Source organism: Astatotilapia calliptera, chromosome 15 (assembly GCF_900246225.1).
Source record: "Astatotilapia calliptera chromosome 15, fAstCal1.2, whole genome shotgun sequence".
NCBI classification, from domain to species: Eukaryota; Metazoa; Chordata; class Actinopteri; order Cichliformes; family Cichlidae; genus Astatotilapia; species Astatotilapia calliptera.
The window spans coordinates 12,481,390-12,494,129 of NC_039316.1; the positions used below are offsets into that span (position 1 = coordinate 12,481,390).

The 12,740-nt window shown below is 42.0% G+C and overlaps 1 protein-coding gene across 1 annotated transcript; it reads right to left on the reverse strand.

Moving 5' to 3' along the window:
* Positions 1–1,821: 1,821 nt before the first annotated feature.
* ints7 (integrator complex subunit 7) lies at positions 1,822–12,560 on the reverse strand. Its single transcript, XM_026142860.1, is given in 21 exon segments — positions 1,822–2,194; positions 3,266–3,451; positions 3,970–4,068; positions 4,922–5,054; positions 5,976–6,044; positions 6,166–6,269; positions 6,630–6,824; positions 7,063–7,269; positions 7,362–7,499; positions 7,709–7,948; positions 8,498–8,595; positions 8,691–8,825; positions 8,912–9,029; positions 9,117–9,239; positions 9,329–9,528; positions 9,806–9,852; positions 9,958–10,095; positions 10,630–10,776; positions 12,053–12,084; positions 12,087–12,184; positions 12,333–12,560. Coding segments are annotated over 21 exon segments (2,883 nt in total). The 5' UTR covers positions 12,427–12,560; the 3' UTR covers positions 1,822–1,912.
* Between the last annotated feature and the right edge of the window lie 180 nt (positions 12,561–12,740).

Sequence of the window (12,740 nt, forward strand, 5' to 3'; positions counted from 1 at the left end):
TCACAGCTAATCACATGCCTAATCACTATGTGTCACTGTGATCCACAAGTATGGTCACAAATTCGTTTCCAAACCAACAAAATAATCAAAGAAAAAACATCCATGAGTCAGGACACAAAAAGAAAAAAAATGCTGCCACTGAAACAAAGCAGAAGTGTGAGGGGAAAAACTGAGCTCACAGACAGCTGCATGTGTTGGTTTTTAATAGAAATCAGAATCAGAAAGGGTTTTATTGCCAAATGTTGAGCGGGTTTACAACATTAGGAAATTGCTGCGGTGCTTCGGTGCAAACCTACTGTTATAAATACTGTTATAAATTAAGCTTAAATAGACATGAAAATAAAAATGAGAATTAAAAGTGCTAAGTAGATAGATAGATACATGATATATACATGAGTGCAGGTGGTGATCAGTGCCAAACATGGAATGATGCAGTGAACACAGCGTAGGGTCATGTGTTAGTGGTGGGAACAGTCATACGGTTATTGTTCATGTGTCCAACAGCAGAGGGGAAGAAACTGTTCTTATGGCGAGAGGTTCTGGTGCGAATGGACCGGAGCCTCCTGCCTGAGGGGAGCAGGTCAAACAGACTGTGTCCAGGGTGAGAAGGGTCAGCTGAGATCCGAGCTGCACGCCCCAGTGTCCTGGAGGTGTACAGGTCCTGCAGAGATGGAGTCTGCAGCCAATCACCTTCTCAGCAGAGCGCACAACACGCTGCAGTCTCTGTTTGTCCCTGATAGTGGCTCCAGCGTACCACACGGTGATGGAGGAGGTGAGGGTGGACTCTATGATTGCAGTGTAGAATTGCATCATCGTCCGTGTTGGCAGGTTGAATTTCTTCAGCTGCCTCAGGAAGTACATCCTCTGCTGGGCTTTCTTAATGACGGAGGTGATGGTGACGTGGGGATTAGGTGGATCATGACGTGGTCAGAAAGTCCGAGTGAAGCGCGGGGCACCGCACGATAGGCCCCGCTGATCGTGCTGTAACAGTGGTCTAATGTCCTCTCCTCTCTGGTCGGGCATTTAATATACTGCTTGTATTTGGGGAAGCTCATGGCTCAGATTGGCTTTGTTATTGGTGTGGTCCTGTGAGGATGTTTTACATACATTTATGTATATGTTTTCTTTTACTGTTTAGTTTTTGCCATAATAAATCATTTCTAACTTTTTTGTGTAATGAAATGTATTAAGAAAATTAAATGTTTCTAAACATTTATTGTTTGGCCAGATCTTGTATAAAATAAATTTTCACATTTATTTTATTTTTTAAATTCTCCATAATTAAATATCTTGAACTTATAATATGAACTGTATTCTTAAATGTTTATTGCTCTGGTCATGTGATCATACTCTACTTATTCTTGTTTTTTGTTTTTAATACTCTTAATAGTTCAATAAAATATTACCTATATTATGGAATAATGTTATATATACTACAATACTACCACTACTACTAATGATGATGATAATAATATTGTAATCATTGCCACACACAGCACAGATTGTAATGGTCTTCAAATGAAGATGCTCCGTTAATTACTATGGGCTGCCCCCTGTTGGCTGTCTGTGCAACTGCATGTATGTAGGACGCTAAATCCAAGGACGTTTAGCATTAAACTATCCCAGAGAGGCTACTGCACGCAAGAAATCCTATTTGAGAATATGTGAAAAATTAAAAAGCTGCATTAAATCAGGCATTTTGATGTTATCCAGACAGTAAAAGATATAAAGATGAGCATAGATGAGCATAGATAAAATAGATGAGTTAAAAAAAATAAAGTGTTCAAAAAAAAACAAAACAAAAAACACACTAAGTTATTATTTAAATCAATTTGGTATTTTAATCATTAAAAAATATGTACATATTTAATTTCTACAAGGTCAAGTGCAGAAGGTCAAACTGTAAGCGCTACTAGAAGCGAGTGTATGTGCTCCTCTGTGGCGCGGGCTGAGCTCCGCCCTGCTGCAGCTGGTGACGGAGTTGCTGGGAGTACGGGTCCTCCAGAGACTTTACTGACACCGTCGTCTTGGGCCCCGTCTTCCACTCTATGCCGCTCTCATCCACCACAGAGGCCTCCACGGTGACGGTGTGGGTGCCCAGGATGGAGAAATTCAGCAGGAACTGGGTGCTGAAGTAGTCGTTGTGGGGCTCCACACGCTGCTTGATCTCATTTGTTTTAGTATCTAGTGGAATCTGAAATGGGAAAAAAACTGTTTAAAACGTTTATACTGGTCAAACTGGTCTAATCTGTGCCATTTAATCCATCTAAACTATGTTGTAGTGAGTTGTCCAGTTTTAGAGATCAGCTGAGAAGATCTCTGACCTTTCTTAAACATAGTGAACTAGACAGCACCTCAGAGAAATCACAAGCTCATTACTCACAGCAACGCTAATGTCTATTAAGATGCTTTGTTAGATACACGTTCTGCTGCTCAGTAATGAAAACATCCAATCAGCCAACCAGATAGCATCATCTCGATGCATTTAGGCATGCAGACGTCATCAAGACAACCTCTGAGTTCGAACTGAGCATCAGAGCATCAAAAGTTAAGGTGTATTTTTGGGCTTTTCGCCTTTATTTGAAAGTCGGGTAGTGCAGAGTAGACAGGAAAGAGGAGAGGAGAGAGCAGGGATATACGCAGCAAGGTGTCAGGGGTCGGACTTGCATGCAGAAGAGCATCTCTGACTGCACAACAGTGAAGCAAATGGGCTGCAGCTGCAGAACAAGAAACAGGAAGCTGTAGCTACAGTGGGGCAAAAAAGTATTTAGTCAGCCACCGATTGTCATCATTTTAAGTGGGGGAACTTGCACAATCGGTGGCTGACTAAATACTTTTTTTGCCCCACTGTAGTCTCTAGAAGCCTGGGAAAAGTTGCCTGCTCTGATGAATCTCAGTTTCTGGTGTAACTTAAAAATACAAAATCAAAAATCCACTTGACTGTGTTAAACTGGGACTCATTTGCAGTCATCTGTAATTATTACTATTGACAATAGTGGAAACTATATCCTGCAACATATATGTGGCTGGATAGTGACTGGGAAATTCGTCTTTTAGAACCAATAACATGCTCTTTATGAGGACATGGAGACCTATTTTTATGATATTTAAACAACAAAGAGAGAGTTTACAAATCTGTGTTTAGCATTGTACTCTGTCGCAACAATTGTAAAAGTGGCAATGAAAAAAAGATTTGTGACGTCTAAGTTGTTTAAGTGTCAATACAAACTAAGTACATAAAAAAACTTTGACTGAGGCCACACACCTTGTAGTCAGGTCCCGTCTTGCTCTGAAGAACTGAGGTAACATTAAGACAGACTGACTGGATCTTTCTGAAGAGTCCCGGAGTTGAGCCGTGCTGCACCACACCCTCCACCTTCAAGGTCAGCTGCTGAGTGTTCTGCACTGGGATTGGCTCGCTCGGTGTTCGCGGGGATGGTGAAAGGGCGAGCTGGAAAAAACACAACACACATAAACCTTCAGAGTACCAAAGGAAGAATGTCTTCCTTCCTCTGATGAACACCCACCTTATCGACCAAAACAGCCAAGAGAGATGTACACGTTAAAATACTAAAGTGACACTGTGGAAACGTCTCATGCGTTCCTCTTACAGCGGGCTATTTCCTGGACTATTTCTTGGCTCGACGCACTGCTTTCCAAGAAGCCCAGCCAAGAAACAGTCCAGCACATAATCCCCATAAAAACACAGAGAGGTGATTTTACATAATATATGAATTAGTGCGCTTTAGAAGTGCTGGCAGGCAGATTTTACCTCGTCTCCAGTCTTTGTCCTGAGCTGAGCCTGCCGTCTCCCTGTATTAGCTACATATCTACTCCTAAGCGATATCAATCTTATTATCCAAGTCCAATAAGCAGCTAGCTTGGGGGAAGACAGCCTGTGGTGACTGTGCCTTAGAATATGCATATCATTATTGTGCTTTTCTCTTTAAACCAACTAAAAACAGTTACCTTGATGCTGGTGGACTGCAGCTTTTGGAAGAAATATCTCTGGAAAGACAGCGGCACCTTCAGCAAAGCTATGACAGCATCACAGAGACAGCTGGTGTGCTGAAAAAACAAGCAACACATTTTCATCATTTGCTCCCACTTCATTTTTGTCATTTCCATTTTTTTCCCCCAACCTTAAAGCAACTGAATGGGGTCCTTTATGACCCTCGCTCTACTGTAATATGAAAGTTCTCCAATTTTTTATTTTATTTTTTTAACCGGACTTTATCTGTCGGTGCGACAGGTTCACAGAAAGTTATGTGAGGTAGTTTGCAGCCCCGCAAAATTTGCTTTTTTTGCTTTTAACATTATAGATTTTGGTTGTTTGTCTTTCTGTGTTTGTTTATGAGATGTTCAAAAAGAACACTAAAGTCCTAGGGTTAAATAAGGTAACACAGACTCTTTGTCAGAGCTACAGTATATGCAGACCATTTGTTGTCAGCCCCTGAGAACCCTTCTAATATTTGGGGTTATATTTCTAATTATTGTAATGTTTTCAGTGTTTCTACATATTCATCCATCCATCACCTCCCACTGATCCAACTCGGAGTTATGGAGACCGCCCTGTGACACTCTCCAGTCTTTCACAGGGCTAACACTGAGAGATGGACAACCATTCACACCTACGGCCAATTTAGAATCACCAGTTAACCTATCAAGCATGTGTTTGTCTGTGGGAGGAAGCCGGAGTACCTGGAATGAAGCCATGCACGAGTTTCTGCACAAACTGTGTGAAATATTACAAAACTGCAAACAAGACGTTTCTTTAGATTTTGTTAAAAAACATTAACAAATAACAGTCACGGACTGACTAAAGAAACAATTTCATCCACACAATTTGGGATTTTTAACTCCTTTGTCTGTGGCATTAGTACCAGACCATCGATGATGAAGTACCGAGTGTTAATCTTACCAGATGTGAGACAGGAGGGTGTTTCTTGGTGAGGCTCTCCGCTTCCTCCAGCACGTGGTTAAAGACCGACATCATCCGTCGCTCATATTCGCTCTCCGTCTGGACAGACCCCACAGTGCCGTACTCCTGAAAACTACATTACAGAAACAGATGGAAGACATGTCGAGGGAATTCACAGAAGGGACCTGTTGCTGCAAAGCGCTTTCTCTACAGATCAGTCGAGTACACGGTCCAGTGGAGGAGCTTTTGTCAAATAAAATAAGGTGCATTTACTTTTATTACACTGTCATACATCTGTGGGCAGCTTATAAAGGGCTACCTCTACATGTGATGCTGAAAGCTAATAAAATAAAACCAAAATATAGAGGAAAAATCCTTAGTTTCACATTTGTTAGTTTAGTAAAAAAAATTCGATGACAAATTGCCTGATGAGGCACTGATGGACATGTTATCTGATACTCTGAAGGTCTACCAGTCTGTGAGTCTACTGCTTTAATGTGGTGGTGTTTTCATTGTAATATATGTGCAGATTTTCATAAACCTAGTCTTTGACACACGTCCTCCATGCAACAATAGCTAAAAACACTAAAACTACCACTGAAAGTCAAAAACTGGACTGAAACTAAACATATTCAAACAACAGAAGATCTGGACTATTCTACAAGATACACCTGTGGTATCGTTTTGAAAATCTGAGGCAACTTCCTTCTCGAATGACTGTATTTACAAGATTTTCAGAAAACCTGATCGCTGAGATTCAAACTTGTCCGAGATTTTTCTACATATGCCTATGGTATCAATTTGAGACTCCTATGTTGCCTCGTTCTGGAGTTATCGCATTCACAAACTTGGATATCCACATTGCCCGGCTGGCCAGCAGGGTGACAATAATGCCTTTTACGGCTGAAACAAAACTAAACTGAAACAAGAAATCTGGAAACTAAAAGTAAAGAAAACACAAAACTATAGTAACTCCGGTACAGAAAAACTCAACACAATCTAAACTAGATCCATTCAAATCAAATTATTTGTTGACACTCAGAGCAGCCCTCACCTGGCAGCCTGTGGGTCCAGTATCAAAGCTTCAATCACGTGGGAGACGAGCAAGCAGCTCTGCTGTTGTCTGGGCAAACAGTTAAAGAAAACTTAAGGACATAAGTTATGAGATGATATTTAAAAAAGAAAAAAAAAGAGAGAGAGAAGAAGGAAAGTATAAAAGTATGATGATGTGCGTTTAAGGATACAACTCCACATTGCGAAGGGTTGCATAATCTGCATCAAACGACGACTGGTGTAAGTCAGCATAGCGAGCAGCAAGACTTCTGAACTCATCCATGCACACCTTCATCTGGAGAGAAGAGAAATGCATCGCAGCTTCACAACTATGCTTTTATTCCTCTAGATAAAGCTAGGCAAATAAAATAATTATACTGGCTTTTTGTCGTCCAGTGAAAAGATCCAAGTAAAACTGAGCTACTGACCCGGAGGCCCAAAAGGGAAAACTATATTGAACACTGACCTTAAATCAAATTTACCTCCTAATTAAAAGCAAATACCTCTTCAGCATGATGAACAATCTGCTCCACTTTGCTGGTGCATTAACAGAAAGCCTAAATAGTGACCTTTGACATGCTGTAACCACAAATTCAAAATAAGTAAATAAATAAAAGGGAGTCCACTCCTCTCAGGCCAAAGTTCAGCATGTCACCTGCATTGAGATGCGGCCACAGCGTTGCAGCTCATTTCCTGAAGTGAGGGCGATGGTGGTTGCGATGGCGGGAGGAGGGCTGGTTTTCAGACTGTTGCAGGTACAAATGAGCTGCGACAAAGCTTGCAGGGTGTCGATCCGGAGCTTAATGAACTCGCACTGGAATGTGAGCGGGCTCAGAGGAGTGCTGGCAGCCTGCAGGGAGGGATTAATCAGATAAATAAGGACACAGCAGTTAAATAGTGGCGCGGCTTGAGTTGATCTAACGAGATTCTAGGTGAGTCACGTCATTAGCAGTTAGAGTTGCTTTGAAATCAGCTCTAATGGCACCCCTCTCCACACTGGCTATCAGCAGCTCTCAGCATCCTGTCACTGGTGATAGATAAACAGTATTAATGCTTTTTGACAAGCAGATGCCTGGCAGTTAACTGACTGTGAGGGAGGCGATGCCCTTTTGGTAGGAGCGCAAGGCCTCTGCGATGGCGCTCATGGCTCCGCTGTAGTCCCCGTCTTCCACGTGACTCAGGCACTGCTCAGCCTGGGAGAACTCCTTCAGGCTGCTCAGCCAGAAGTAGAAGTGCTCCGAGGCCACACGAGTCCGCACACACTGGTACAGCTCGCTGGAGAACTCGTGGCATCCCTGCAGGTGAAAGATAAGAAAATAATCATCTTGCCGGAGACCCGAGGCACTTCGTGGCTGTTTGCAACACCGTTTTGATCCAAAGATCTCACCATGCGCGAGGCTTGCCGTGCAATGCGATACACCGTCCAGCCGTTAGCAACGTTCTCCAGCTGCTGTTTGATGACAGTCTTCACTTCGGCTGACAGAGACGACTGGCTTGCAACAAAAATCACTGTTGCCAAGGAAACCTGCAGCAGTGACAGTAGGGGGCGATGAGTGTGAAACTCTAGAGATCGGCGATATGTAAAGGCAGTAAAACAAGGAGGTAAATATTAACAGGATGCTCCTGTGAGGTTCCTCTACCTTCTATTAAAACATGAAGGCTAAATAAAACTGCATCATGTATCATTTAGTCTCTATACATCAGCTGATGCGTGAATCCTTGCACATCTCTCACCAGAAGCTCCTGCTGCTTATCGGTGGACGAGTGACTGGCCACCCGGTAGAGATCAACCAGATCCCCCAGCATACCGTCCCCCAGCACAGGCAGGTGGGTGGCGATGGCCGCCAGAGCGTGACACATGAGAACACGAGAGGAGTCGCAGGACAAGTGGAGCTGGCCGAGCAGGAATTCCACTGCAGACTGGCTGAGATGGGGTCGACTTTTCAGCAGCTTAACCAATGAGGTGAGAGCTGTCTAAAGTTGAAAACAAGAAAATGCAGAGATGGGTGTTACTACAGCAAAATGTAGGTAAGGGTTGGCTGATGAGTTGAATGTAAGGAGAGGCATGGAGAAACGCTCCCAAAATAATTCTCACCTCATTTGCAAAGTTTGTGCAGCTGGTATTAAAGAAAAACATTTCTTTAGTTCTAATAGTTAACGAGTATTTTTCAGGCAAACATGAAGAACTACAGGCAACGTGCGCTCAACGCAGGCAATCACTGGGAGATTTTTGTTGTGGCAGATCCTTCGCAACTAATTTCATCCAGTGAGAACCAGAAACCTCCAGGAACCACCGTCAACCAGCTGCCGTTACACATTTCTGTCAGACAAATCCCTGAACCATGTACGCATGAGAAACTTCAATTGGTCCAGTGAGCAGGGCAGGAGTAACAATGAACCTGTAACTCTTAAAAGTCCAGCCAAACCAAACCAGTTTTCCAAATTTAAATTAAAATACATTGTGGTACTTTTTCAGATGTTTTATAATGTAAACTCTGCCTCCTCAGGGGTCTAATGTCTTACTTTCAGTGTGGCTTGTGCACTGGGGCTGTTGTCCTGACTGCACAGCATCAGAAGGGACTCCACTCCCAAAACTGTGTCCTGCTCCAGCTGTACTATATCTGAGGAGGGGGAGATGCACACAACAACAAATATTACCACACTGATTAAGAATTAAAAGCATCCCCCAAATAGGTTATTGCCCAGTCTAACTAACCTTTCTCTGGACAGGAAATGGCAATGTTGGTGAGCACTATGACCCCGTGAGCTGCTACTGCCAGGTTGCTGTGGTAACAGCATTCCTGTGCCAACTTAACCAGGTCAGTGAGCCGGGGTGGAACCAAAGAGCCACCTGAGAAGAAAGTTTTAGAGAATGCAGATCAGTTCAGAGTGGCATTCTTTGTTTCCTAAATGCAGCGATTTAAGCGTAAACATTACCTCCCACATTACTAAAATACTGTTTGATCGCAATAGTTCCAGAGAGGGTGGCGAGAACGGCCAACATCCCCAGCTTCAAACTGTTGTAGGGGATAGTCAAAGCACATTCGCACAGCACCTGCAAAGGTAAAAGCTGTTAGATTGCAGACAGATTTTAAACATCACAACAACCCTACAGTGCAACTGTTGCCATCTGGGGCTCTACCTGAGTGTTTTCTCTTATCCACAGGTGAGGAGCCTTTTTAGCCAGGAGCTTTAAATCGTTAACTGCAAGTCTCTTCACAGCTTTTCTCGGATCATCTTTTAGGTACTGAAGGAGGAGCTGCAGCTGCAAACAGATTAGGAACCAAATCAGAGGTTCACCACAACAAACCGAAAGAAAGGAGGCATTGCTGTGTGCGAGCAAATTGGGTCTACCTGCTTGGGGATATCTATGAGGGAAGAGGCGGCCAGCTGGGTGAAAGTATGCAGGGAGACGATGACCATGGGGGTGGAAGGATAAGAGTTCACCAGATGCTGTAAAAGCTCTCTGCTGCTGGATGCCAGGCTGGCGTCATGATGCATGTGCTGCAGCATGGGGATCAACTTCAGTTTCAGTTCCACAGGAGTGTCTAAACCTGAGGCGGAAGAAAAGATCAATGCAAACGTTATGTAAAAGATGCAGATGTTATCTGCTGGGTTATATTTGGGTTCAGCAAAATGTGTATTTGCAGTGTTTTGTGTTTCTTTTTCTCTGTGATTTCAGCATGAAAAAAAAAAAAAGAATAGCTGCACTCAGTTTAGTGAGAAAACTAAAAACAAAAGACATCAGTAATAATGAAGCTTTGAACCACGACAGCTCTCGTTTATCTTCACGTGATCTGAGACATTTTAAATACAGAATAAACATCTTACCTTGAATCATCTCACTAACTTTGTTGCAAATACCAGCTGCAAAGTCTCTGAAAATGAAAAAGAATTAATTAATTAAAAAGCCACACCACAATTAGATCATCTAAAACATCATCCCATACATCAGAGTTCACTTTTAGTCATCGTTTCCTTACTTTGACTGTGCAGAGAAGCTTGCGGCAGCAAAGATGGCTGCCTCGACTTCCACATTGTCGTGAGAGTCCAGGCTTTGGCGAATACTGTGGTGGGCATTCTTCCTCTCTGGGATGATGGAGGCCAAACTACCAAGCATCCTGAACACATAAGACAGCAGGAATTTTCTTTTGAAAAATCTGAGATGACTGAAAAAGACTGTGCACAACAAAGGTGAAGAAGAAAGTGCAGGCAGGGTGGAGTGGATGGAGACTAGTAGTATTAGTATTTAGTATTTATTTATTTATTGTCATTGTCAAGAACAATGAAATTGCGTTTGGGGCTTCCATACAACCCAAAAAAAAGAAGAAAATAATAAATACCCCTTAAAACCCAAGTGTATTGGGGTAATTTGATGAAGATGTTACAATTCTCACAGAGAATGCACAGGATAAGAAAGGAGGGACACCTCAGGTTGAGCATATTGGAGTAAAAGTTAGAGAGGCAAGGCTGAGATGTTTTGGACATGTGCAGAGGAAGGACACTGGATACACTGCAAAGGATGCCAAAGCCAGGCAAGAAGGCCACAAAGGAGGTTTGTAGATGTAGTGAAGGAGGACATGCAGAGGGTTGACAGAAGAGTGTGCTAGGGTCAGATGCGCCACTCGTGTCTATTCATGATTTCACATTATTACCTCAGAGTGATGGCTCTGGCCACAGGGTCATTACTGTGGATGACTGAAAACACCCGTTTCACAAACTCATCCACATTGAGAATCTTCTCCAAATGTTTCTCACTCTGTTGAGTCACTTTGAGTACACAGAGACGTAGAAAGTTGTTACTGGAAAAGAGAAATAAGCTTCTATTAATAAAGATGTTTGTGGCACAGTAAAGCTCATCTTTAACTTCTCGCATCTTCTAAATAGATCTCACCAACTTCAACAACATTCTATTAAAAAGTGCATAAGATGCACACCTTTATTTATTTAGGCACTTTTGAATAAAATTAAAGTTTGAAAAATCCACTTAAGTAAGAATAGTTTGTTTCTTATTCTTTCTTAAAGTGAAATAAATTCACTTCCCCCCCCCCCAAATCCTCTTATTTGGAACCTTCTCTCTCTTCTCTAATTATAGTTTGTTTATTTTTAAAACCTTCCTCACACCAACATTTTTTCCTCTGTACTTACATCTATTCATACTTTTCATACAACACAATTACACATTAACACGCCTGCCCTCAATGATCAGTTTACTGGGTATGCTTAGTTTAAAGTATCTTGTACTTTTAAAGATTGATAAACATCAAGTTCATTAGAGACATCAAAGACACGCAATTAGACATTAAATATAAGAATAAAATCTATTATCTGTTATTTTTTGGTGTTTCAGAGTTTATTTTATTTTTGCATTAGCTTGAGAGTGATTATGTGAACTGCATGACGGCTTAGGCTTGTGGTTAAATTGTACGCTGAATTACTAGGAGATGTTATTAAAATTTTCTCTACACTCTGAAATGCATTCGGATGCCTATATTAGATTCAGCTATAAAGGAAGTGGGAAACAACTGTCAGTAAAGTAGCCTTTAACAAATAAATACATAAATAAATGATCATCTAAAGCAATAGTGATGTGCGATACCACTGATTTCCTTTCCGATCCGATACCAAGAGAGACGTCTGTCTCGCCCTAGCAGCACCTGTCCCTGTCCTCCTCTTCAGTTCGCCTCAACATAAGCTTATCATATTCTGTGATGTGATTTACTCAGAGGTGTTTGACGAGGTCAGTGGTGTTGCCACAACAACGTGTCCACACAGGACTCTGTTTGCGCGCAGCCATTGTTGTGAGTGTGCACGCCAGGGGCTGCGACACATTTATACAGCCGTATTCCGCATATGACTATGAAAGGCGTAAGAGGAAGTAGTTCCTTCCAAATTAGACGATCCGAATTGTATAGTTTCTTTCCACTGCGTTCATTTTAATGGAAATCTACAAATTTACCCCAGAGTTCTAAAATATCGATATTATAATATGAGAATCGATTCTAGAACATAAATTGCTGGTATCGGAAGAATCGATATTTCAGTATCGATCCGCACACCACTATAAAGCAATCATACCCGAGCCTGAAGATGTCTGCTAGTTTTAAAAAAATGCAGAGTTGATGAGGATGGGAAAGGGGTACTTCTGGAAGAGTTTGGGGAACAAAACCACAGCCTCACACTGCTCACCGAGCTTCCCCGACCTCAACCCTGAAAATAAAGGAATTTCTCCAGTCACAACAAAGCAGGAAGTTTCCATATAGTCCCTAACACTTAACACATGACGAAAAACGACACACCGGATCAGAACACAATCAATGAACCATTTGCTAAGTCTTTAGCCAGCGAGCTAACACACCTTTGTCCAGCTCCATGAGAGCGGAGTTAGCGTCGAGCTCCTGTTCGCCATAACAAGCCTCTGACAGGAATGAGCGTGCGGTGGAGAGCGACATTACTGTGCAGTTTTTACTCCTTAAAAGAAGATACACCCATGAGATGTTAGCATTTCACTGTTCAGGCGGCATTCAGGAAAACACTGAGGATACAGAGACAGAACATCCGGTCTGGAGATTGACTTTCATAATAAAACGCCAGTTGTCATGGTCGCAAGCTAACAAGCTGTTTTAGGGACTGTTGTATTTAAAAATATATATTTAAGTTAAATATCTAAGTGAAATATGTATTAGTATATTATTCTAGTATCTCCTTAGCGTCAAATGATAGATTATGGATGAATCGGTAACACCATAATACTCTAAATAACAAC